The sequence below is a fragment of the Aspergillus eucalypticola genome (genome assembly GCF_003184535.1).
Source record: "Aspergillus eucalypticola CBS 122712 chromosome Unknown BO83scaffold_27, whole genome shotgun sequence".
In the NCBI taxonomy this organism is placed as follows: domain Eukaryota; kingdom Fungi; phylum Ascomycota; class Eurotiomycetes; order Eurotiales; family Aspergillaceae; genus Aspergillus; species Aspergillus eucalypticola.
Window position 1 is genome coordinate 18124 of NW_020290301.1, and position 21964 is coordinate 40087.

General features: G+C 46.9%; 8 protein-coding genes across 8 annotated transcripts; 4 read left to right on the forward strand and 4 right to left on the reverse strand.

The window, feature by feature from the left end:
* Positions 1-3408: 3408 nt before the first annotated feature.
* BO83DRAFT_320961 (cutinase-domain-containing protein) lies at positions 3409-4127 on the forward strand (the record flags this gene model as incomplete). The annotated part of the gene is made up of 2 exons (XM_025527832.1): positions 3409-3570; positions 3669-4127. Coding segments are annotated over 2 exons (621 nt in total), but the record flags the coding sequence as incomplete, so codon positions are not given.
* A 1786-nt stretch (positions 4128-5913) lies between these two features.
* On the reverse strand, positions 5914-6759 carry BO83DRAFT_392037 (uncharacterized protein; the record flags this gene model as incomplete). Its single annotated transcript, XM_025532920.1, has 3 exons — positions 5914-6204; positions 6238-6538; positions 6698-6759. 3 exons carry the CDS (start codon positions 6757-6759, stop codon positions 5914-5916), a joined length of 654 nt encoding a protein of 217 aa, XP_025384444.1.
* A 1244-nt stretch (positions 6760-8003) lies between these two features.
* BO83DRAFT_440244 (HXXEE domain-containing protein) lies at positions 8004-8736 on the forward strand (the record flags this gene model as incomplete). Its single annotated transcript, XM_025536241.1, has 2 exons — positions 8004-8364; positions 8425-8736. The coding sequence occupies exons 1-2, from the start codon at positions 8071-8073 to the stop codon at positions 8734-8736; spliced, it is 606 nt and encodes a 201-aa protein (XP_025384445.1). The 5' UTR covers positions 8004-8070.
* A 1018-nt stretch (positions 8737-9754) lies between these two features.
* On the reverse strand, positions 9755-11195 carry BO83DRAFT_381367 (NAD(P)-binding protein). The gene is made up of 2 exons (XM_025531973.1): positions 9989-11195; positions 9755-9906 (listed from the first exon to the last, which is right to left on the reverse strand). Exon 1 carries the CDS (start codon positions 11032-11034, stop codon positions 10228-10230), a length of 807 nt encoding a protein of 268 aa, XP_025384446.1. The 5' UTR covers positions 11035-11195; the 3' UTR covers positions 9755-9906; positions 9989-10227.
* A 209-nt stretch (positions 11196-11404) lies between these two features.
* Positions 11405-11845, forward strand: BO83DRAFT_381370 (uncharacterized protein). The gene has a single exon (XM_025531974.1). The coding sequence runs from the start codon at positions 11612-11614 to the stop codon at positions 11816-11818; it is 207 nt and encodes a 68-aa protein (XP_025384447.1). The 5' UTR covers positions 11405-11611; the 3' UTR covers positions 11819-11845.
* Positions 11846-13141: 1296 nt separating this feature from the next.
* BO83DRAFT_430407 (fungal specific transcription factor domain-containing protein) lies at positions 13142-15558 on the forward strand (the record flags this gene model as incomplete). Its single annotated transcript, XM_025535522.1, has 7 exons — positions 13142-13227; positions 13274-13384; positions 13446-13633; positions 13706-13912; positions 13985-14268; positions 14330-15042; positions 15129-15558. The coding sequence occupies 7 exons, from the start codon at positions 13142-13144 to the stop codon at positions 15556-15558; spliced, it is 2019 nt and encodes a 672-aa protein (XP_025384448.1).
* A 906-nt stretch (positions 15559-16464) lies between these two features.
* On the reverse strand, positions 16465-18423 carry BO83DRAFT_410838 (MFS transporter). Its single transcript, XM_025534256.1, has 4 exons — positions 18234-18423; positions 18111-18173; positions 17922-18036; positions 16465-17828 (listed from the first exon to the last, which is right to left on the reverse strand). The coding sequence occupies exons 1-4, from the start codon at positions 18374-18376 to the stop codon at positions 16650-16652; spliced, it is 1500 nt and encodes a 499-aa protein (XP_025384449.1). The 5' UTR covers positions 18377-18423; the 3' UTR covers positions 16465-16649.
* A 1537-nt stretch (positions 18424-19960) lies between these two features.
* BO83DRAFT_453020 (tannase and feruloyl esterase) lies at positions 19961-21715 on the reverse strand (the record flags this gene model as incomplete). Its single annotated transcript, XM_025536886.1, has 1 exon — positions 19961-21715. The coding sequence occupies one exon, from the start codon at positions 21713-21715 to the stop codon at positions 19961-19963; it is 1755 nt and encodes a 584-aa protein (XP_025384450.1).
* Positions 21716-21964: the final 249 nt, after the last annotated feature.

A 21964-nucleotide genomic window follows, 5' to 3' on the forward strand; every position in this document is an offset into this window, starting at 1 on the left:
TTTAGCCAAGCATTCAGATTTAATACTAAAGGAACTGTAATACCCCTTCATTGAAAGTACTTTGTCTAACACTTTTTTTTGATCCGATACATAGATAAGTTTTATGCATTGAATTTGCAGCCAAAGATAAAAAAAGTGACTTTATTGATGCAGAAATAATAATCATAGCTCACTATTATATCTGGATCGAAGCATGGCGGCTGGCCGCTTAAGATAAACTTATATCATCTATTAAGGAAAATACGGGTATTGGTTACACTACAAAAACTGCTTCTAGTCTTTGACTTTTTGATATGATATAGAGTCAGCTCTCGAAATTTTAGTACTGGTTCCTATTTATTTCTATTTATTTTATATATTTTTTATATCGGCCTTTGAAGTTGGTTGGGGATAGTCTGATAATTCTAGTTAGGTATAACACCACCCGCGCTACTAGTCCTAATCTGAATTATCAGACCACGGGATGATACATCAGAATCCAGTAATTCAGGACAGGATTCATGATTAGTGGACTACTATATTAGTAGACTATCTTTTAAAACAGGAGAATGAATAACTGACAGCCCGGCCAGAACAGCAGCAGACTACTAATATTATATAAGTCAATAGTATCTGCCATATATATTACTTCTATAGAAGATATAGGACCTGGCAGCGATATAGTTAGTCTAATGTAGCCTGTTAATCCAGGACCTGGTAAACCAGGACTCAGTCTATGATTAGTAGACTACAGTATTAGTGGTTTATGCCAGACTAACTACATTACTGCTATAACCTATATCTTCTGCAGAACTAATATATATAGCAGATACTATTAGCTTATACAATATTAGTAGTCTGCTACTGTTCTGGCCGGGTTGTCAGAGTATTACTAAATTATTATATAGTTTACTAATAGCGTGGTCTGTTAATTATAGGCCAGGTCCTGGACTATTAGATCCTGGATTAGTAGACTATAGTATTATCAGATTATATTAGACTGACTATATTACTACTATATCCTACTGCTTCTATAAAAATGATATATATAGTAAAAGCTCCATGAACTATCACAGTAATAAAAGAACATTAGTATACTCTGCACAGAATTAAAGGTCTAATAATTATTCATGTGACAAGTAATACTAATATATATATAAAACATCAGTACATCAACAAAAATAATAAATAACTATTCTTCACTTATAGTAAATATCAAGTAGATAAACAGAACTGTAGCCTTTCAATGGCTCAGTAATTGTGAAAGAAAATTACTAAGTAAGCTTTACCTGATCAGGACAGCCATATATAACTACCAGATAAGTTATAAAGATTAATAATAGCTATCACAAGATAAGTATAAATAAATTAGATACTTATTAATTAGAGCTACCCACCCTTAATTCTGTACCAGAAGACGAAAAAAATTTTAAATCACTTATATATACAGTGCCTAGACAAACGACTTATACTATATTAATTAACTTTAACTAATCCTTGACAAGAGACATCAATGAACTACCACTCTATATTTTTTGATATAACTATCCATTGACTGTTATCTATTTTTTTCACACTGCATTGTGGCTTGACTATAACCTTTCCTTACATGAACTTATCGACAACAGATAATAATAGACTGCAGTTTAGATAGACAATACAGGACAGTCCAGCTTTGTTAATTAGCTAAACGGTCCTTACGAACAACTGACCATTTCTGTTTTGAGGGGCCTCTAATTATTAGTATAGTTGTAATAAGCAAGAATATAAAAGATCACTATAAGTAGTAGCATATTTAAAGAACACTACGTTTAATAAGTATTCAAAGATCGCGATCTCATTCAGTAATAGTGATGAGCTATGAATAAGGTTTCCAGAGTAAGTAAAAAGAAACTAGCTTATATGAGAAATTATATAATTAGAAATAAAGCCTAATTAACTAGTAACAGAAATAACCTGCAACAACACTCCTTCCTTATTTGTTTGTTAAGGGATTGCGCATATAGTAACCATACACTGAATAGCAGAGTATCTAATGAAATATCTTCACTGGCTTCAGGCGCTACTAATCCATTTATATTTATTCACCCCAGACTGTAGAGAGACAATACTAAGAAGTTTTTGGCTGTAAGAAAGCTGGGGCATTTGACAAATAGACCCAGAATAAATCTGATCAAAGAACAGTAATAGACCCAAAATTTACTATATATTAGAAGTCAATTAATATTGTGGCTCTCATTCAAGCCAGCACTAAAACATAATTACAAAATTTTAGAATTACATCAAACTATAGGCTCACGGACTGAGAGCATAAAAATACATGCATAGAATAGCTGATTAAGAAAATATTCTAATTAAGATATAAATCTATGAGTCAGAAGACATAAGGCTGTATTCTACACATAGTACTCTGGCGCAAACCACTAAGAAACTAGTTTTATAACAGACTACAGTATAAAGAGAAGGAAGAGAGATTCAGAGTATTTAGTACTAAAGTAATATTCTATTTAATAGCTTATTAATGGAGCAGGAACAAGATAATCAGATTACCATGGATAGCAAAAATACATGCAATTTTACCTCGAGATTCTTGACGGTCCTGAGATATTGAAAGAATGGCTTATTACCTCAGAAACAGTGAGAACAGAACACCACCTCGGTTTCTGCCTGAGTAAAATCAAGGTTCATTTCCAAGTAGTAGACAAGAATGGTATTCTTGACTGAGGACTAATGTATAGGCTTAACAGAGATATGATGAATGCCTTCTGGATTTAGAAATAAGTCAAGACATGGTCAGTATAATAATTAAATAGAAGGAAATCTCTACTGCATGGTTTTGGAATACTGAGAAGAGTATAATGATTGCCAGTTATATCTTTCAGACAGCCTTCAGATCTGAAACACAACCCATACAAACAAATTACCCTATCTATTTATATTTTGATGGCCTCACTTGCAAGACTTGAGCATACTTGAGCGCGAGATCAAAAGAGCAAAAGATACCCCTGATTTAATAAAATCCCAAGCTATTCATTTTACTATTCCCTCTATCCTCCTTTCTCCATTATTCTTTATGGTGGAAAAGAGCTGTGCTCGTCTTACCCTTATTAATAAATTAATTATCACATTCATTTTTAACCTTTATTTAATCTTGTCTTTCATTTTCACAATAAAGTCTGTAATTACTCTCTCACTGCTTACCACTGCTCTGGGTGCTCTGACCCAAAGTATCAACCACTTGTTGTTGCTGGGCAGATCTAGCACCGGTACTAGTGACAGTCAGAGTGCCTTTGAATCGCTGTTCCTGATCAGTGGCGCCAGCACCAGCAACAGCGATTTCAGCAGCCTCTTCAGCCGTGCTATGACCAGTATACAGAATCCTTTCCTACCCATCAGCTGAACTCCCATCCTGACAAACCCTCACTAGACTCCTCCACTGCCAACAATATCACCGACAACACCGGCTGCAAGGAGCTTACCTACATTTTCACCCGCGGTACCTCTGAGACCGGCAACATGGGCGCTATTATCGGGCCCGAGGTAGTCTCTGACCTTAAGTCCCTGAGTAGCAACAAGATCACTGTGCAGGATGTCAACTACCCTGCCAACTTGACCATATATTCTCCCTTCTTTCTCTACAAACCTTCACTCCCCTACCTCAGCAATTAAACTAACAAACTATATAACAGGATAATACCAACATGGGGACCTCTGGCGGCAGTACCATGACCTCATTAGTTAAGCAAGCCATCAGCCAAAACCCCAACACCAATATTGTAGTGAGCGGCTACTCGCAGGGCGCCGTAATAGTACACAACACCGCTAGCCAGCTAAGCTCGGGAGAGATCCAGGCGGCCGTACTTTTCAGCGACCCGCTCAAGGCCGAGTTGGCCAACACCCTCGACTCCTCCAAAGTGAAGAAGTTCTGCGCCACTGGCAACCCGGTCTGCAAGAACGGCTCCGATGTCATGGCCCACCTTTTCTATAGTGATGATACACAAACTGCAGCGCAGTTCTTAGTCAGCGCGGTCAGTTTTAAAATTCTCTCACGGACTCAAGTATATAGTTTATCTTATGAAGGGAGAGTACAGGGAAATATAGATAACAAAAAACAGCTGTATTTAAGATTAGTCCTGTGGTATATATAAGACCGACCTCACAACTTCGTAATATATTCTGAGTCTAGACTGTACTCAGAAATACTTATTCTTCCTTTCGACATTGTTGTAGAAAACCTCAAATCTGTGAAAAGAAATAGTATTTTAATAGGGTGACAACCAACAGGGCCCTGGATTAGAGTCACTAGATGATATTCTTTGAGCCTCGACTCCCACAGCCCTGCCTTGCCTTGTTGTGAAGGAAGAGTATACTAAGGAAAGAAGTAGTCTTGCCTTTAGAGCAGTCGAAGCTTGCCTTGGAAATACATACAAATGGAATACTCTATTCTCTATTTGAATGCCCTGAGTCTCTGCGGACTCCTTTTTGCTCTGAAGTTGGATATTTTCAGGGTGCTGTAACCTGCTTTTTGTCGTGAGGAAATTGTTTGTAAGTCATTATCATGTGAACATCAGCAGTGGAGAAGCATATGATCACTGAAGTAAAAATAGCTGTCAGGGGCTAGGTTTCTACTTTCATGAAAGAGGCTGAATGAAGAAAATGTATCGGCTATGGTGGTATAGATGCCCACGCAAGACGAGGACTGTTGTGGTAAAGAATAGCAAACTCGAAGCGACTCAGCAGTGCGTACGCTCGTGTAAGACCTGGAAAGACTGGGTTGTTACAGCTGTCTGTCAAACTATACATTGAAAACATCCGACGCATCGCCATCTGGACAAGGTAACAAGAGAGATGGTGTTGGATGGTAAGACCGGCGCTTGCAAGAATCCACCTCATTTAGGTTTCACAGTGGAGGAGGATGCTAAGGTTAACTCATGGCGAAACACTTTACTTCGAGCATAACTTGGTCTCCTCACACTATGCTTCTCTCTGATTAGTTCCCTTGGAGGCTTTTGACGCAATATGATTGGCTTGAGAAAGGCATTTCACGCAGTTTGCAGGTGATGCAGCCTGAGGTAATTCGAGGTTGAATTCTCGAAAAGCCTTCCGAGCACAAAATACATGTTCTGCTTTCTACTGAAAACTGCTCTTACCACCTATACTATTTTATCCCCCCGCCAGGACCAAGGGTCACCCTAGAATTATATTTCGCTACCCCGGGGGGCCAGGGTGGGAAAGGAACGGGCCCAGAAATAGTTATCGAGACCTCGCTCATATAACCAGAAGTCTAGAGATTAGAAGGAGGAGCGGGCTTTCCTTTATGATATAAAGAGAGTACGCAACAGAGAGTATTACAGCCACTGCAGTTTTGCATCTGGCCTTCCATGAGTACTTCGCTTGCCTTGGCGTTTGGTGAACCAGAAACCATATTCTAATAAACAATCCAGTGCTTTTGGTGTAACAATGAACAATTAACTAGGAAAGCCACACAGTAAACTCGCTATATGGAAACACTTGTATTCAAGACAAAAACACGCCACATATGCCACGTTAAGATCAATCCTTACCTTTGACTCTTTATTCCGAGAACAAGGGGGCATGTCTGGAAAGCATTGTTTTCTGTCCCAGGTGATGCTCTTCTCTTTCAAGACTCTTGCAAGCCCTAGATTGTATTCTGTCTGCCCCAGCCACTACCTTTGCACCCACCCTGGGGACCAGTTTCTTCGAAGCGTGTCAGTCTTATTAGCCTCAGGAGCTCAAACTAAGAAGCAAAGGTACTTTTATCTGATATAGATAGTCTCCCGGCTAATATAGACCTGGCTGTATTCCAGCTCTCGTCCAAGCCGCATACGCGCTCCATATTGGTTGTATAAATTGCTGTGTTCAATCTAAATATGGATTGGTTAACCAGCTTGAGAGCCTCTTTGCCTGTATCCACTATGTACAAACTGATGCTTGGTCTGAAAGTCTTCTTATTAATAAGGTGCAGATCCTCGGGGTTCTTGCGGGATTAATTGTAATATTAGCGGGTATGAGCGAGTTGGGATGCCCTGACTTGTAAGTTATGTTGTTAATAATGAATTTTCGATCCTTGGCCTTAGCCTCTTTGAGGACGTCCAGCGCATGGTGGGTGATGCCTTCTGACACTGCTGTTCCAGTGATGCCTTGTGTGTCAAGAGTATTCACTGCGGCTGTTAAAGTATTTATGAATAGCTTGGTAATCTGTCTCTAGATGATAATGTGCTTAGTACTGAACCATACCTGACTATGATGGAGCATGGTGCTCCAGGAGTATTTCTTTGCCGCGTGCTCCAGACCTACATTACTAAGAGTGATGGTGCGGTACTTGCTGCTGAGTTCTGATATTACTGGCTTCAGGTACTTGGTAGAGGTAGCAGTGATGATCCTATCCACAGCTGGGGAGTTTATAACATCTACTTTACAGATGTGCTCGTTGTTAACAATATGCTCCGTCATTCCTGAGGCATCCTCTCGTGAAGCACAAAGGACATCGATGACACCTGGTGGAGCACCTGCAGCAATATAAATATCCGTGAGGAGACTGTGGGTGTAGGGGCAAAGCAATCGCTGCTGCATAAGCACGAGTGCAGAGGTTCAGGGTTGCATTCCTTCTGGTATATAACTAACTTAGGGTTGTTAAGTAAGCCAGGTAGCCAAGAAGAGCGGAGCGAGAAGAATGTGAGAAGTAGGGTTGACTCACAGAGGGATAATCGAAACAGGATTAATAGTTTTGTTGAAAAGCCACGATATTAGACTTATCATGTGGTGAAATAATATGTTTGATACTCGACACAGCCGCAGTAATTTCCTGAATATACTTATCAGTGATTTGCACGTTGGATTTTGCCCATAACACCGTACAACTGGTCTTGGGCTGTTGAGCCTTGACCAGCTTTTCTTATTGTTTTAAGAAGAGATCTTGAACTTGCTCCAGTAGCTTTCTTTGCTGTTTGATACCAGCACGCTTCTAAGGACTATTGTTCTGAAAACCGTGTACAAAGACCTGCTATGCTGTGTTACGGGTAGCAGAGTAATCTGGGGTAAAGGCTGACTGGTATTGATGAACAGATTCATTGGTCTTCGCTGAAATTACTGAATGAATCTTGGTCTCCTGAAGAGGAAGCGCCTCTCTAGCCACAATGAGTGGCACCACACGTCTACCATCACAGGCGGTTTGGTAAGGCGTTGTGAAGAGTGAAAAATAAAAGAGCACTAAAGAGCAGTAGGGCAATAGATTAGGAGTTCATGCCAATTCGAGCACACTTGCGGAGAGGATGTGGCTATTTGAAGCTTGCCTCTGCATCGCACACACGTCAACTGTGCTCGGCAGGTCTGGCCTAACAATCTGCTATTGCTTGAATGGAAGGCATGCAATGACAACCGAAAGTTCAGGTAGTGTATACTGCACGCAGCCTATCAACCTTGTTTACTGTGCGTCAAGCGCTCTTTATGTTCAATGCCCTAGTCAATCAATATGACAGTAGCGACGATTATAGTTGCTTGGTGTCCTAAGTTGAAGATGTTTGATGCCTGTGTTCCGTACTCCTCGCATGTTCCGAATACTCATGTCAAGGCGTGCTCTGCGGAGTTAAAGGAAATAAGACCCAAGGGGTTGAACCTGCGTGAAATTTATTCAAGTTGTGGGAACATGGGGCTCGGACTTAGCGTCTTTCAATGTTAAATTCCGTGACCCAGTGGGCCAGGCATCAGCTGTGCAGGAGAAAAAGTGCATAAGTGCAGATCAGATCTAGGTGGAGCCAGATTTTGTGCGTTGTATTGTACCATACTGTAATATACTGTGATATACTGTAGTACCTTATCACCGGTATGATGCGGAACTGTTACCTTATCAAGTATGCTTGGCTGTGGATTCAATTACATCATAATTTGCGAAACCTACCTTTAGAAAGTACTAGCAGAATTGTATACATATATAGACATGGCGCAGTGGCCCTATAAAAGGGGTCTTCAGGCTATAGTCAAATGAAGCGAAGGAAAACTGAATACTGTGGCTGATATTGTTTAATATTCTCAACACCAATCTCGCGCTATTCTTCAAGCTGATCCACAGAAATGATCGACTTCGTTCGCCATCACTGGTATGACCTCGGGGTCATACCCTTCCTTCTATGCCCACGGTATTTCCATCTCAACCGACCCAGAATGACCACCAACCAAATGTTTCTCCTGGCTAACTTCATGACTGTGTTGGTCCATCAATTCGAAGAGTACCGCTTCCCTGGTGGGTTTCTTGCGGCGATGAACATAGGTGTGCACTCCAGTTCCCGCCCTGATCAGTTCCCCCTGAGCTCTCAATCCTCAACCTTCACCAACGTGATCGCCATCTATGGGTTTTATCTCGCCCCCGTGTTTTTCCCCGAGCAAGTGTGGGCGGGTCTCGCACTATTTCTCTTTGGTTTTGGATAGTTTTTCATCCACGGGATCAACATAAACATGAAGCTCGGCTCATTCTACAACCCGGGGCTTGTGTCAGTAATTCTTATGCATATTCCTCTCGGCTACTACTACATCCGCTACATGACCAAGAGTGGCCAGCTGGACGGTCGGCAGTGGGTGTTGGGCCTTGCCTATGGTGCTGCTTTCTGGTACTTGATGCTGATCAAGTCCACTTTTGGCTGGCTTGTGGACTATAACTCACCCTACCCCTTTCACCCCGAGGAGATGCAACGGGGGGGTATGGCTGCTTGGCTTGAGCGGGTTCGCAACAATAACAACTAATTGCAGAAATCGGTGTTTTTGCGCGCGATGCCGAATGTTACGTTGGATCAGTAGGAAAGAATGGGTTGGCATTCTACTGCGAAGGGTAAGGCAAGAGAGAGGTATGAGCATTTGGATCGATTCTGGATATCAGACAGGAAAACAGGACCTCTCTGATGCGTTTCATTGGTCAACGAGATACAAAACAACTATGTAACTACTCTCTGCAATGAGTTTTGCCGTGAGAGGCACCAGTTGAACTCAAATCAACTCGGGAGAAGATAGCTTGTTTGATATAAGATTAGTTCAGGCCTCAAGTCTTCTTAAGAAGCTTTGCTGCACAAACACAGGTTAGTCCATGGGATACGCAAAACTCACTCCTTCCATATCTCTAACATCGAATACCTTTCATTGAATCTGCCGGTCATGTTGATGTAAGATCTTTTTGCAATGCAAAAGCTTCGCTATCTCATGTTGAGCGCAGTACCATCCTCTGTCGTTCGTAACCACTCCACAGAGAGCTCTACTACGAATGACAGTCGCTACAAAAGCATCAGTAGTATGCCATGGCCGTTTGCAAACTTCTCTCCTGCTTTGGGTAAAGTATCGGGATGATTGGACTTTGTGTCTTACCTAACCTACCTATGCACACATGGGTCCACGGCTCTTTTCACATTTAACTTCATCATGTGTTGAACAAACTCAGTCTTGAATATCTTGCTAACCATGAACCGCGAAAGGGAATTACAGAATTAGCACTGAATCGTTTTGCACGAGGTGCGGAAGAGAATCAAGAACGCATCTGTCCACAGTTCAACCCGCAGCCAGGCCTTGTCCCCCGCCCTCTCTCCCCCACTCCATGTCTTGTAGGGTTGTAGGAATATCTCGGGCCTTTCAAGCGACAATTCAGGCCACAAAAGTCAAATGAGCCTGCAGATCCGCTGACATCAGCTAAGTCGGGTTTTCCGATGCCCATGCCAACCCCATGTGGACTCCAGAGTTAAATGCCTTGATTCACCCATGGCAGAATGAGTGGGGGGTGATTCACCATCTGTATCCCGGAATTATGAGTAGGGTATCGCGGCATGTCGGCAATTGTTAACACCGATCTGGCACTACTGATCTTCCGGTCCATGACGAATGCTATGCCATAACGTATATATTATTTGTTGAAGCAGTAATACTAGTAGGCTTGGTCACGTGATAAGATTAGCCAGCCTGCATTTTCAACGCGCCTCGTTGCGCAGCGCCTAGATAGAATACAAGAACATACTTTTGCGCTACATCTTGCCTCTAGCTAGAAGAGCCGTTCCAACAATACTTTTTGCAACTCAAGGCCGTTTCACTGCGAATAGCACCAATCGCCGCCATGATACCCTTGGTCGCACTCGAAGAGCACTATGTCTCTGCCGCAATTCGTTCAGTAACCCGTCGTCCCTGGGGCCACCAGAAATGCTATTGCTGCGAATAAACTGACGAGAATCTGAACACGCTTGCATAATGTTGAAAGCACTATGCCAAGACACTCCCTCCATTAGACGCCACACAAGAGCCCGTAATGTATCTATCCTTCATGATGTAAATGTATGCCTCGGCCACATCTTCGGGACGACCAACTGCCCCCGTCAAACTCTTTTCCTTGAACGCCTCCAAGACCGCATCACGAATCTCCCCAAACCCATCGAACAGCTCGGTATGTACGGGCCCAGGTGATACGATATTGACTCGGATGGGCTTGAGATCAAGCGCCAATCCCCGCACCAGACCCTCCGTCCCGGCCGCATAGGCCGCCATCACCGACCATCCTGCCGACGGCCGCTGAGCCGCCGCGCCCCCCGTCACCGTGAAAGAGTTATCGGGCGATCGATCCATATACTGCGGGAGGATTTTGGCCAGGATGGTCGGGGCGAGAAACCGGACAGTGCCGGCGGCGTGCACGGCATCGACCGCGAGATCCTGCAGAGCGGGGAGCTGCAGCGCGTTGCCGGCGGTGAAGGCGACGTGGTGGAGTTTCCGCTTCCCGCCGTCGGTCGCCTGCTCCAGGAGCCGCGTGAGGTTGGCCTCGAGGGCCGCGGAATCGGCGAGGTCGCAGGGGTAGCCGGAGACAGCCTGCGCGCGGCCTGTCAGCTCCGGGTATGCGTCCTGCAAGCGGGCGATCGACTTGGTGACTTTGGCGGCGTGGGAGCTGGAGATGATCACGTCGGCGCCGTGCTCGAGGGCGGCTTCGGCCACACAGAAACCAATGCCCGAAGTCCCGCCCAGGATGAGGACGCGCTTGCCGGCAAGCTTGGTGGTGTATTTGAGGGTTTGGGGTGCCATTTGCTGAGGTCTGTGGTCGGAGGCTTCAATAATCGCTTTCCCTTTGTTGATTGGACTGTGTGGCGGTGCTGTTGCAAGGATTTATAGGTCTTGCTATGTATAAAATTACTGGCCCTGATCTGACCCGGTGTGAAGTCTACTCCGAGTACAGTATGAATTACGTAGTGCCCACCGTCTGGTTCGTACATACTCCGTAATTACAGGTTTTGCTTCGTTTCTGGTGACCAGGACCACTTTTATTCCCGAATAAGAAATTGTTCTTCAATTCGGTCTCGCGCTCAGTTTTGAGGCCGAGGCCGAGAGTTTCCTCAACGTTACACCAGAGTGGATCTCACGGTCACAACTCTGTAATTAATCCCTGGGGAGATCAGCGGGGAAGGATTCAAATAACCCGGTGCTTTCAAGTGGGGCCCGGGTTTACGGAATGATGGCCGATATGAAGGGTAAGGTGGATGACCGTTAACAGATGTGCCGAGGGATGACTGTGGAAAGATTCATCAGGGTAGCATGAGACTTATCTGAATAACATTGTCTATGCAAGCTGCAAATAGGTTCGACTCTTCCACAGACCGCAACAATGGCAGTAAAAAAGATCTCGAAGGAGGTTGACGCCTATACACTCGATTCCAGCTCATACTATCTGGGCTATAGGGACGCAGACTACCAGCAGCAATTCGCCGAGTACTTCGATCCTAATGTTGAACCGATCAGCGACGAAGCGCTAAGAGGTATTGTCAGCAGCATACGGGCCACTGGTCCTGGTGAGACTCGCAGTCCTGTATGATAAACCAAATGGCTGGCTATAATGACGTTGACAACAGACTATACGGGCTCCGAGGCCAATGATGCACTTGATTACTATTCTTGACCCGGTTGTCTGCCCGTCAAGAACGAGTGAGGATTGCCCAGAGGGCTTGGATGATTGCGTGCCGGACGTACATGGGACAAGGTCAGTCCGGCGAAATGTCCAGTATCATGAGACAGAACTTGACGTCCTCATTAGTAACCGGAGAAGCCTTTGGTTAGTAGTTTTTGCACGGGACGTCGTTGAGTCTATTAGTGGGCTTAGGAGCCTATACAGTAGAGTTATTGACATACGTGCTCACAAGCAACACCGAAATGAACATCTCTAACGTGTGTCACAGCACACATCACGGGTAATTTGGGCGGAGTCTCCCGTCTGGTTCATCAGATTCGCCGTAAAGCAGATGGCACCCGGGAGATGCGATCCAATTTTAGCTGAGACCCGGCGTCCCCGAAAGTGTAGCTCATGATATTGTTGTACACTGTGTACTTTCCCGGACTGTTATTTCTGGCAGCTTTAATGAGCGGTTTCTCTGTGCGATATAGACTTGGCCAAGTTCCTGCCACGGCTTCTCAATGAGTTCAAGGACGACCTCTAGCATGCATCCATCTGGACCCTATTCGTGCAGGTTTAGTCGTCGTGACTTGATATTGCTCTGCGTACCGAGCAGTTAGTCGACCAGAACGAGAAGGAAAGATTGCAATACTTAGTTCGGTCGGTTGTAGTTCTCTCGGCTGCTTGACACGACTGACAGAAGTTGTTCTATTTTGGCGAGCGCAAATTTCCACAAACATGCATATCATATCATAGCTCTAGCGACATGATTTTCAAGCCTTACCATAAAAGCTGTCTTGGATGCTGCAGGAAACGAAGTCAGCGTAGTGCAGAAAAAATATAGGCGGCCGCTCTGCAAAAACAGAATTCTGCCAGTCAAACAAGCTGGAATAAATGTCTTCCAGTTGACGCTTGCAAGAGGTTGGTTTCATCACTCATGTTTAGAGTATCAGACAATTATTAGTATATTGACGTAGATATAAATCACGCGTGCAGTCGGTCACTGGCAGTTCGTTTACTATGGGATCAACAAGGAAAGCAGCCATTTCAATCATAGGCGGCCACTGACGCAGTAGTCATGTGACGTGACCCCGCACCCGTCACGTGAATTCCTCTTGTCACACCAATGGATTCCACTACCGAACAACCCATTGGCTAAAATCAAGAGAAATATCATCATCATTGTGCTCGATCCTCGGAATCTGAGAGCCATTGTTCTGCAGTAGGAACAGCCGTCTGCACACCACAATGGACAACTCGGTGTCACTTGGCGGCTCTTCGGCCAGACCTGGTGCCTGCGAGCGGTGTCGGCGACTCAAGGTATTATCATCCTTGTATTAGTCCTCCAACAGTCGTCTCAACTGCTAATCTTAGATGTAGATCAAGTGCGAACGTGGAGGTGATAATCACCCCTGCTCGTCTTGTAGAGAGCGGGACTGTGAGTGCCTTCCAGCAATACATAAAGGCAGGAACAGGATATCTACAAGGTCTGTGAGCATGTCCCACCTTGGGAAGTTCCAGACGGGTGTCATGCTCACGACGCCGCCTGTAGATCCAACCATCTCACCTCGATGGAAGCGCGAATCGCACGTATAGAGTCGGTGCTTGGTAACAACCCCCTGGAATTAGAGACACAACCAATAGCGCAATCACTCGCCAATACAATCAAAGATCAAGCTAGCTTGGACGGAATGAACTCTCTTAGACTGTTTGACCATGATGGCGAGATTCAATTCATAGGTGTGTGCGGATTCTCCCAAATTGTCTTTTGTTGAAATCAAGCATCTTCTCTGACTCATTGTCTGGATGCAGGCTCGAGCTCAGGCCTAACAATGTTCTCCCCAGCGGGGTTTGAATGGATTTCCGCTCGCGTCGAGTCCCCCAAGAGGGAGAGATTGATGGCGTTATTTCAATTTTTCCGTTCTACCCCCTTTTCATTTACTCATATTCCTGGCTTAACGAAATCACGACCCCGGCAAGAGCCTCCCCCCAAAAGTCTGGCGGTGGTTTACGTCAATGGTGAGTGAATTACAAAAATCTCATCGAGGAAGTCAATTCTCCGATATTGATTGTTTATCCTGTCCGAAACAGCCTACTTTGAGACTGTGAGCCTCTGGCTTCCTTTTTTCCAAAGGTCGGTAGTGGATGCGTACCTTGAACGACAGTACTCTGATAATCCCCCTTCATCGGCCTCGTGGTATGCCGCATTCAATGTTATTTTGTGCTTTGGATACACCGCTGTGCAAAAATCGCCCCTCTCGATACAGAACTCGAAAAGTGCCACCTGGGGCTATCTGAATAATGCGATGAGTGTCCTGCCAGATCTGATGTTTTCGGAAGGAGACACGCTGGGCATCCAATCAATCATTGGGATGGTGAGCGCTTCAGGCGACTGTTGCTCGTGGTCATCCAACATCAATTGACAATCCTTCCTAGGCGAGTCTGTATAACTCGATGTTGTCCTTCAAGACCTCTTCGATGCTGCTATCCATTGCGATAAGGCTTGCACAAGCAAGAGGCTTCCACCGCCGGGATGATACCCAGCCTACTGAGGTCGCAGCTGCGAGACAGAATACCTTCTGGATTGCATATGTCTTGGATAAAGGAACAAGTATCAGATTTGGGCAACCTCCCATGATAGACGATGATGAGATAGGCATTGACCTGCCCTCACCTGGGGCATCAACCGGTCCAGAGAGCCAAGGGGGGCTGCCGGAAGCGTCTTTCATGCGCTGGATGGCCGAACTGGCCTTGATACAGAGCAAGTTATGCAAATGGCTCTTTTCAGCTCGATACCGTACGAAGCCAGCCTACCAGCGATTGCAACTGACGGATGAGTTACAACGTCTGTTAGATTCTTGGAAAGCCGCTCTTCCTGAGAAGCTCACCCCGAATTATTATAGGAGTTATAGCAATGAGCGTATTGATCCCGTGCTAAACTTGCACATGAACTACTATTACACTGTTATCTGCTTGCATCGGGCGTCCTTGGGGATATCCCTTGAGCCAGACCTCGAGAAAGCCCTCAGGCAAAACTTCTTGAAGAAGGCCGAGCTAGGTGCCAGGCTTTGTCTTTCAGCATCAAGAGCAACGCTTGATTTGCTCAAGTACGGGAACGGGACCCTGATCATGCATTGGATGACGTCGTGGTACGGTAGCAAAGCTGCCCCCCCCCCCCCCCCCGAACCCCCAATCTACAGTCTTTCTTCCAGAATAATCGACTGACCGAGTTCAGGTCAATCTCATTCCATGTCCTAATCGCCGCGTTCATGTTGTTCGTCTACACGATCGACAACTCATCTTCACCCGAAGCTCATTCAAATGTGGGCTACCTGCAGCTGTTTGCCAAGTCGGTGCACCAATCACTCTTTGTCCGCATATCGCCCACTGAAAAGGGTCTGGTAGAGCTGGCAAATATGTTTGTGGACATTGCCATGTCCGTGATCAGCGAACATGGTGGTGGAGGTGCAAACACTGCTCCTTGCTCGCCACAATCCGTCGAAACCCCGGCCACGTTGCCTGTTCCGGTGCCAGACGTTGCACTTTCTGATGCTGGAACGTTTCCGATAGCCCCCTTCGACCTATGTTTTGACACTGAATCCCTCCCCTCGGTGGAGGTAGCTTCGAACATTTTTGACATGTTGTTCCAACAGAGCCCTGCGTAATGGATTAGGACTTCCTTCCAAGTATTGCGCCACCTCCGCGACCTTTCTTCCTTCGGGCGATGACCTCACCTCAGACTGCGCCTTTACGAAGCATGGTTTGAAACTGGACGAGTCGATAAAAATCATACTTCCTAGACTGAGCCCCGGATTACTACGAACCCCGAGCTGCTGGAGCAACATCGGCAGCATTTGGTGGTCGACTTTACCAACTGGACGCGCCGGTGTTATCAGGAGTTGAAGGGTGATGGGCGGTAAATGCTTGAAATTGAAAGAGACATATGCAGGTGACTGAAGGGAGGGATGTACTGGTTGATGTCGGTGTCTGACAGTTTCACAATGCTTCTTAGGTACTTTTTAAAGTTGATGGGTTGAATGTGTAGTTTCAGGTGTTGGTTGAGTTGGTGGAGAGAAAGCTTGGGATTATTGCCGCATAGGTTGCACTTGCTTGAGCAAGTATGGTGGGCAATACCAATTACCAATTGGTCACGCATATTAACCCTACTGTCATCACTTTCGGAATATTCCTCATATTTACCAAATTACTCTATGAAAGAAGTGAGATAAGAAATCCCCCCCCCTCCCATCCTCTTGACCTACAGCTAGGGACATACCCTCCCTTGCCATTCAATTTACAACCTATGAAACTTAAAGACATCTAAAGGTTCCACGATTGTTAATACAATGGCTCTCTTACTATACTGGAGATCTTATACGTACGTGATATCATAGTCTAGGCTAAGAACTATCAAATGTTTTGCCCTAAACTGCTATTTGAAGTGCTTGGCAAGTTGTAACTTGCGTGACCAGGGAGGAGTATGTATGGTTCTGTAGATAAATCAATTAAAGAGGGTTGTGAACCATAAACTGACGGACACAGGGACCTCTGAAAGTAATATACAAAGCCAGGCTGACTGTACAGTAGATGAATATAACCCCCTCTATACTATGTAATCCAAGCTAATCTGATTCGATATCCACACCTGTTCTTTGCAACAAATGAATTAAGCGAGCAAGCATGCATGCATGCTTACTCTGCCCAAGCCCACCCCCAGCTATCCAGGCCATCCCCATTGTTCCAGCCCCACACAGTTCTACCCAAGCCGAATCGGATGCTTTCTCCGCAACGCCCCACCATAGCGATAAATCAAAGCCGGGACCGGGGTCAACCCCAGCGCCAGAAAGCCCAGCAAGGAGTTCCCCCAGCCCAGCCCCAGCGCCTCATACATGGAGGGACCCGCCAGCGGCAGGAACGCCCCAAACAGGCATCGCAATGCGGTCAAACCGGCGACCGCCGAAGCAGCATACTGCCCTGAGACATCGATGAAATATGTCTGGATGGGCGCAAAGATGCCCATCATCCCAAACCCAAACGGAAGCAGCCCGATGATGGGCACCACCCAGTGAACCTGCTTGTCGGCGGTCCAGCCGTACCAGAAGAAACTGATGGGGATGAAAAGTGCAAAGTAGAGGCAGCTCGCGAGACGCATCTCGGGCTCGAAGACATCGCCATTTGCCTTCTTCAGGCGCATAACGGTCTTGTCGGAGGTCTTGGCGACGACGGTGATGCCGAGGCCGAATCCCAGGCCGATGCCCAGATAGGCCAGACCACAGAGGTCCACCGGCCAGCCGTAGGTGTCCACGTAGAGGGATGTGAGGGTGGTGAAGAGAAGGTACAACAGCCCGAACACGAAGGACATATACAGGGCGAGAAAGAGGAGGATCGGCGACCGGGCGAGCATTCGGACCGGTCTGGTGACGCTCTGGACCATGAACGACGTGGGGCTCGCGGCTCCGCCCTTGAGATCGTAGACAGAGCGGAGCTCAGGATTTTGGAGCTCCTTCTGCAGGCGTTGTGTCTTTCGGCGAAGTAACACCACAGGGTTGGTCTCCTGGCCGGTCACAATGTTGATGCTGCTGACTACACCGCATGCGATGAGCAAAACCCAATAAACCCATCTCCACGAGGCGCGCTGCGCAATGAACCCACCAATAATGGGTCCGATGACTGGTCCAAAGAGCGGGCCGAGGGTAAACATTGCGTTGGCTTTGCCTCGCTGGTGCAGGGGAAAGAGGTCTGAAATGATACCACCACCCACGGTCAAGCAAGCAGAACCACCGATCCCGGCTAGCAGTCGAAAGACGATGAGGGCAGACATATTCGGGGAGAGCGCGCATCCAATTTGCCATATTGTAAAGAAAAAGTTCGAGCAGTTTAGGACAGGCTGGCGTCCAAAAATTTCACTTAGCGGGGAGAGAATAAGAGGGCCGACCTGTGAAGCTTAGATAAGCACTTGTTCGATTCCGCGACCCCTGTCCACCATAAAACCCACGCTTCCCTGGTGTCACGGATAATAAATACTTACCGCGAAGCCTAAAACAAAGATACTAACTGCCAGGGCGCTCAGAATCGAGGATGTGACCCCGAAGGTCTTGTCCGTGTATCCAATCCCGGGAGCGGGAATAGAGGATGCCAGAGGACTGGGGAGCAGGACGTGTCAGATAGCGCGGGTGGTGATTATATTCAAATGGTTTGAGATCATGGAAATAAATACCTTAAAAATGTTATAAAGCTCACGAGGCCCAAAAGAAACCATTTGCGGCTGCTCTTGAAATTCCTAGAATGTGAATGTTGTTAGATGGGTTATCACTAACCGAGCGTCCGACTATTTGCGTACTGAGGATTATGAGGATCGTCCAAGCTGTCCCAGCCCACGAGTCCATTAGCCAAGTCTGATAATTTTTCTTGGCTTGGAGAAATCGGCTTTGGGCCTTTCTCCTCGTCGGCTGACAGGTTGACAGATGGTGTTTTGCTGCTCATGGCGCGTGCAAAACATACAACTATGTAAGTGGCAGATAGAGGATCCCCTGTGCAGTGTAATCCCTCGAAGAGGAAACTGAGATCCCTGAGATCTCTGAACTCCTGATTCCTCCTGTTCAAATGATCGCAGAAAGCCCTAGGCTTAGCTTACATTACCCGGCAGCTGTACATCGGTCGGTCGGAGTTGTTGATATGACCCGGTAATTTCCCGCATACACGACCATACCGGGGCGTAAACCATGGGCCGATCTCAACATTACCGCTATCGCGCGTAAAAACGTGGTTTCAGAGACCAAGAAACACCAACAACAGAGTTATCGGCCTTGAGGCACCATTTTCTCCGGTTTCATCAACCACGCCATTACTTCTTATTGGGCTCCCTCTACCGCAGCCACCAGCGCTCTACTATGTAGAGCACAAGTCTTATGCTTATATCAGAATTCAGGTGTCACCTTCAAGCTTTCAACTGTGTTTGCATATTCGAAATCCATCATCTCAACGTAAACCATCGCCCTCGAGGCATGTTTATATCTTATCACACCAATGATTTGTGGCGAAACCCCCGACACTCCTTTCCTCCCGACAAATATATATTTTTGAAAAACTCAAATGTATATCGCGAGAACGTCCCTTTTTTTTTTTTTTTTTTTTTTTTTTTTTTTTTTTTTTTTTTTTTTTTTTTTTCTGATTTCCAGGTACCACACTTTTTTCACATGGAAGAGAAATACTCCTAGAGAAAGACTTAGAAAAGTCCGACCACTTAGCTGTCTCTTCTCTAGCAGCCAACGGTCCCTCTGCAGCTTCATCATCCTCCGTCTAAAGTATGCCAGAGGTGAAGGAAGACATGAGGCATGGGGTTTCCCTTACCTATGCCAGCTGTTGATGTGAAGGTGGACAAGCCAGTGGGTAATTCGTCTGCGCCCACCGCCTCAGCGGTGATAAGACCAACAACGGCTAAGAAAGAGCCGCTCAATGCAAGAGGCGACATCATAGTTAGGAAGACCGCTTTTTACCTCGAACTAGAGTCCCAAAATAAGCAAGGGTAGAGACAGACAGTACACGATTCAGAGCCGCGTAGAGGCCAGACAATCAGGTACCACAACCCCGCCAACAGCGCGATCAGTCCCTGTCCCAGATTAAAATATTAGACGGAGCCCGGTGCGACGAACGGCGCCCCGAGCAGGGAATCACACTCTACAACGAACACGAGCAATTTGACGAACTCCACGATGACTGGGGGTTGAGCAGAGGGACGCCCCAGAGACTGTTACTAGCGCGTTGTATGATGTATTATACTTGGACCCCAGGCTACTTTGTATACAAGTATGATACAGAGTTTTGCGGAGAATTGAGCTGCCTCAGATTGTAGACTCGTCTACGAAAAGGAGAAATAAGAATTTGAGAATATCCTTCAACACTGTCACATTTTGAGAATGGAAGATTAGTCCTGCTTATGTAGAATTACATCTAAATTCCTGAGATTGGATCTACCAATCTTCAACACTCCGCTCTCTTACAAACTTCCCGTGCTAACAGCTTCACCCGGTTCCCTCGCCGCCACGACATCAAGGCATGTTCAGGCTCCTAGTAAAGAGGAAGCTTATAAGCGTCGAAGTCGTAAATCCACGTATCATACGACGCCTGATCGAAGGCACACTCCATTTTCGTTCCATTGTTCGACCAAAGCGGGCGCAGCGGCCAAGCACAAATCTCCTGGTGCTCACCCTCGTTATCGCCCTGGAGGACCGTCGAGTTGAGCGTCACGGGAACCACGCCATTTTCCACCCAGTCAATCATGACAGCCAGGTTCGTCTGGGGGAAAGGCCCATTGGGCTGTTCGCTGTTCGTACCGCAGTGCGCCATGCCAGGGACCAGATACAACCGGTAAAACTCGCCCAGAGCAGCAGCACCGGCGTGGAGCGACTTGTTGGGGAACATAATCTTGCGGACTGCCTCATAGTAGTGGACCGAGGAGGCGGTGGGCACACTAGGGTCTTGCTCGCCGTGGAAGTGCAGGACCTTGCCGCCGGACTGCTGCAGGACGCTGAGGTCGGGGTTATGGGTCATCAGGGTGTCTTCGTACATGGTCCAGCCCATTTGCATCCAGTCGCGGATGGTATCGTAGGTGACATTGTCGAGGGAGGAGAGTGAGCTAACGTCTTGCAGATTCAGGAACTTGGCTACGAACTCGCCCCCGTTGCCGTCGATGCTGAGGCCCCAGGAGTCGGTCTCGGAGTCGTACGTGGTTTCTGCATCGTCAAAGTCCGCGCCTGGTTGGAAATACAGGTATGCCTGGCGGCCTTGACTGTCTTTCAGACCGGCGAGGAGGGTCTGGACCAGTTTTACTGCCTCGGCAGTGACGGTTCCATTCTGTGCCGGGGTCGTGCCCATCGACTGGCGTTTGCTGAACCCGAGGCCCAGACTGTCGCCTCCCGAGCTGGCTGCGCAGTAGTAGGGGGCTCCAATCAGCGAGGTATAGTTAAAATGCAGCTTGCACAGATCCGAGCGGGCAATGACTCCATCTGCGCGCCCATCCAGCGGATCACAGGCCGCAATGGTGGCGTTGACGATCAGCTCCAACTCGCACGGAGGCGGGTAGTAGTTCATGGTTTGCTCCACCACGTTGGGCACCAGGTGGTTGATCTGCTGGTGGGCGAAGCGGAAGGCCGGCGCGCCGACGATGATCCCGTCGTAGTCGAAACCGTACCGCTGGGCCTGCGACCACCCCTCACGGCCACCCTCGGAGCAGGATTGGTAGTAGGTGTAGACCTTGTCTTCCCCGGTGTTATACACGTTGCGGGTCAGTTCCCGGCCAATGGCCATCATCTCGTGGATACCTTGGTAGCCAAACATGAAGGTGTTTTGCCAGTCGACGGTACCGTTGGCGAGGAGGAAGACATCGTCAAAGGATTGTCCGTTGAAGCCACCGTCGGTCAGACCGGCCACCGCGCCGTACATGACACCGCCGGGTAAAGACCCTGTGGTTCCGGATCCCTCGTTGATCTCGTAGGCCTCACCCCCGGTGGTGAGAAAGCGGTTCTTAAAGTCGGCCGGGGCAGGCAGCCAATAGGTCAGGGCCACGCGGTCATTTCGCCCGATGTGCGTGTAGTTGAAGGTGACTCCGCAGTAGTTGATGGTGGCAGCCGGGAAGAAGTTCGAGCTGCTGATGGACACGTTGGTGTGGGTGGTGGTTGAGACAGAGCTTGGGATCATAGAAATGCCTTCAAACGTACCATCAGCAGGTAGCGCGGCCTTGATATAGGAATCAGTGCAGATATCAGTAAGGCCAGCGGCATGGGCAGTCCCCACTGCTGCTGCTAAGGTGAAAAGTCTCCTCATAGTGAAGAAAATCGTCTTTTCTCGGTGGATGAAGAATAAAGGAATATGCTATTGATGTTGACTTACACTGGCAAACTCTCTTGCATTTATTCACATCATCTAAGTTAAATCTCGGATTTACTGGTGTGACTACCGTCCTTATCAGCTAGGGTGTGACGCGTACGTCGTGACGTACGCAGTCGCAGGTGGATAGGTTTGGACCACTGCACATCAACGGGACGGATTAAGCTTGTTTGTGATTAACGCAAG

What these genes read in the sequence shown, in the direction of transcription:
- BO83DRAFT_381367 (XM_025531973.1), bottom strand. Translation starts at nt 11,034, where the DNA reads ATGGCACCCCAAACCCTCAAATACACCACCAAGCTTGCCGGCAAGCGC.
- BO83DRAFT_381370 (XM_025531974.1), top strand. Translation starts at nt 11,612, where the DNA reads ATGGCAGTAAAAAAGATCTCGAAGGAGGTTGACGCCTATACACTCGAT.
- BO83DRAFT_410838 (XM_025534256.1), bottom strand. Translation starts at nt 18,376, where the DNA reads ATGAGCAGCAAAACACCATCTGTCAACCTGTCAGCCGACGAGGAGAAA. An exon ending in GACGATCCTCATAATCCTCA is followed by an intron (nt 18,174 to 18,233) that starts GTACGCAAATAG and finishes TTCACATTCTAG; the next exon opens with GAATTTCAAGAGCAGCCGCA. An exon ending in TCTTTGTTTTAGGCTTCGCG is followed by an intron (nt 17,829 to 17,921) that starts GTAAGTATTTAT and finishes TAAGCTTCACAG; the next exon opens with GTCGGCCCTCTTATTCTCTC.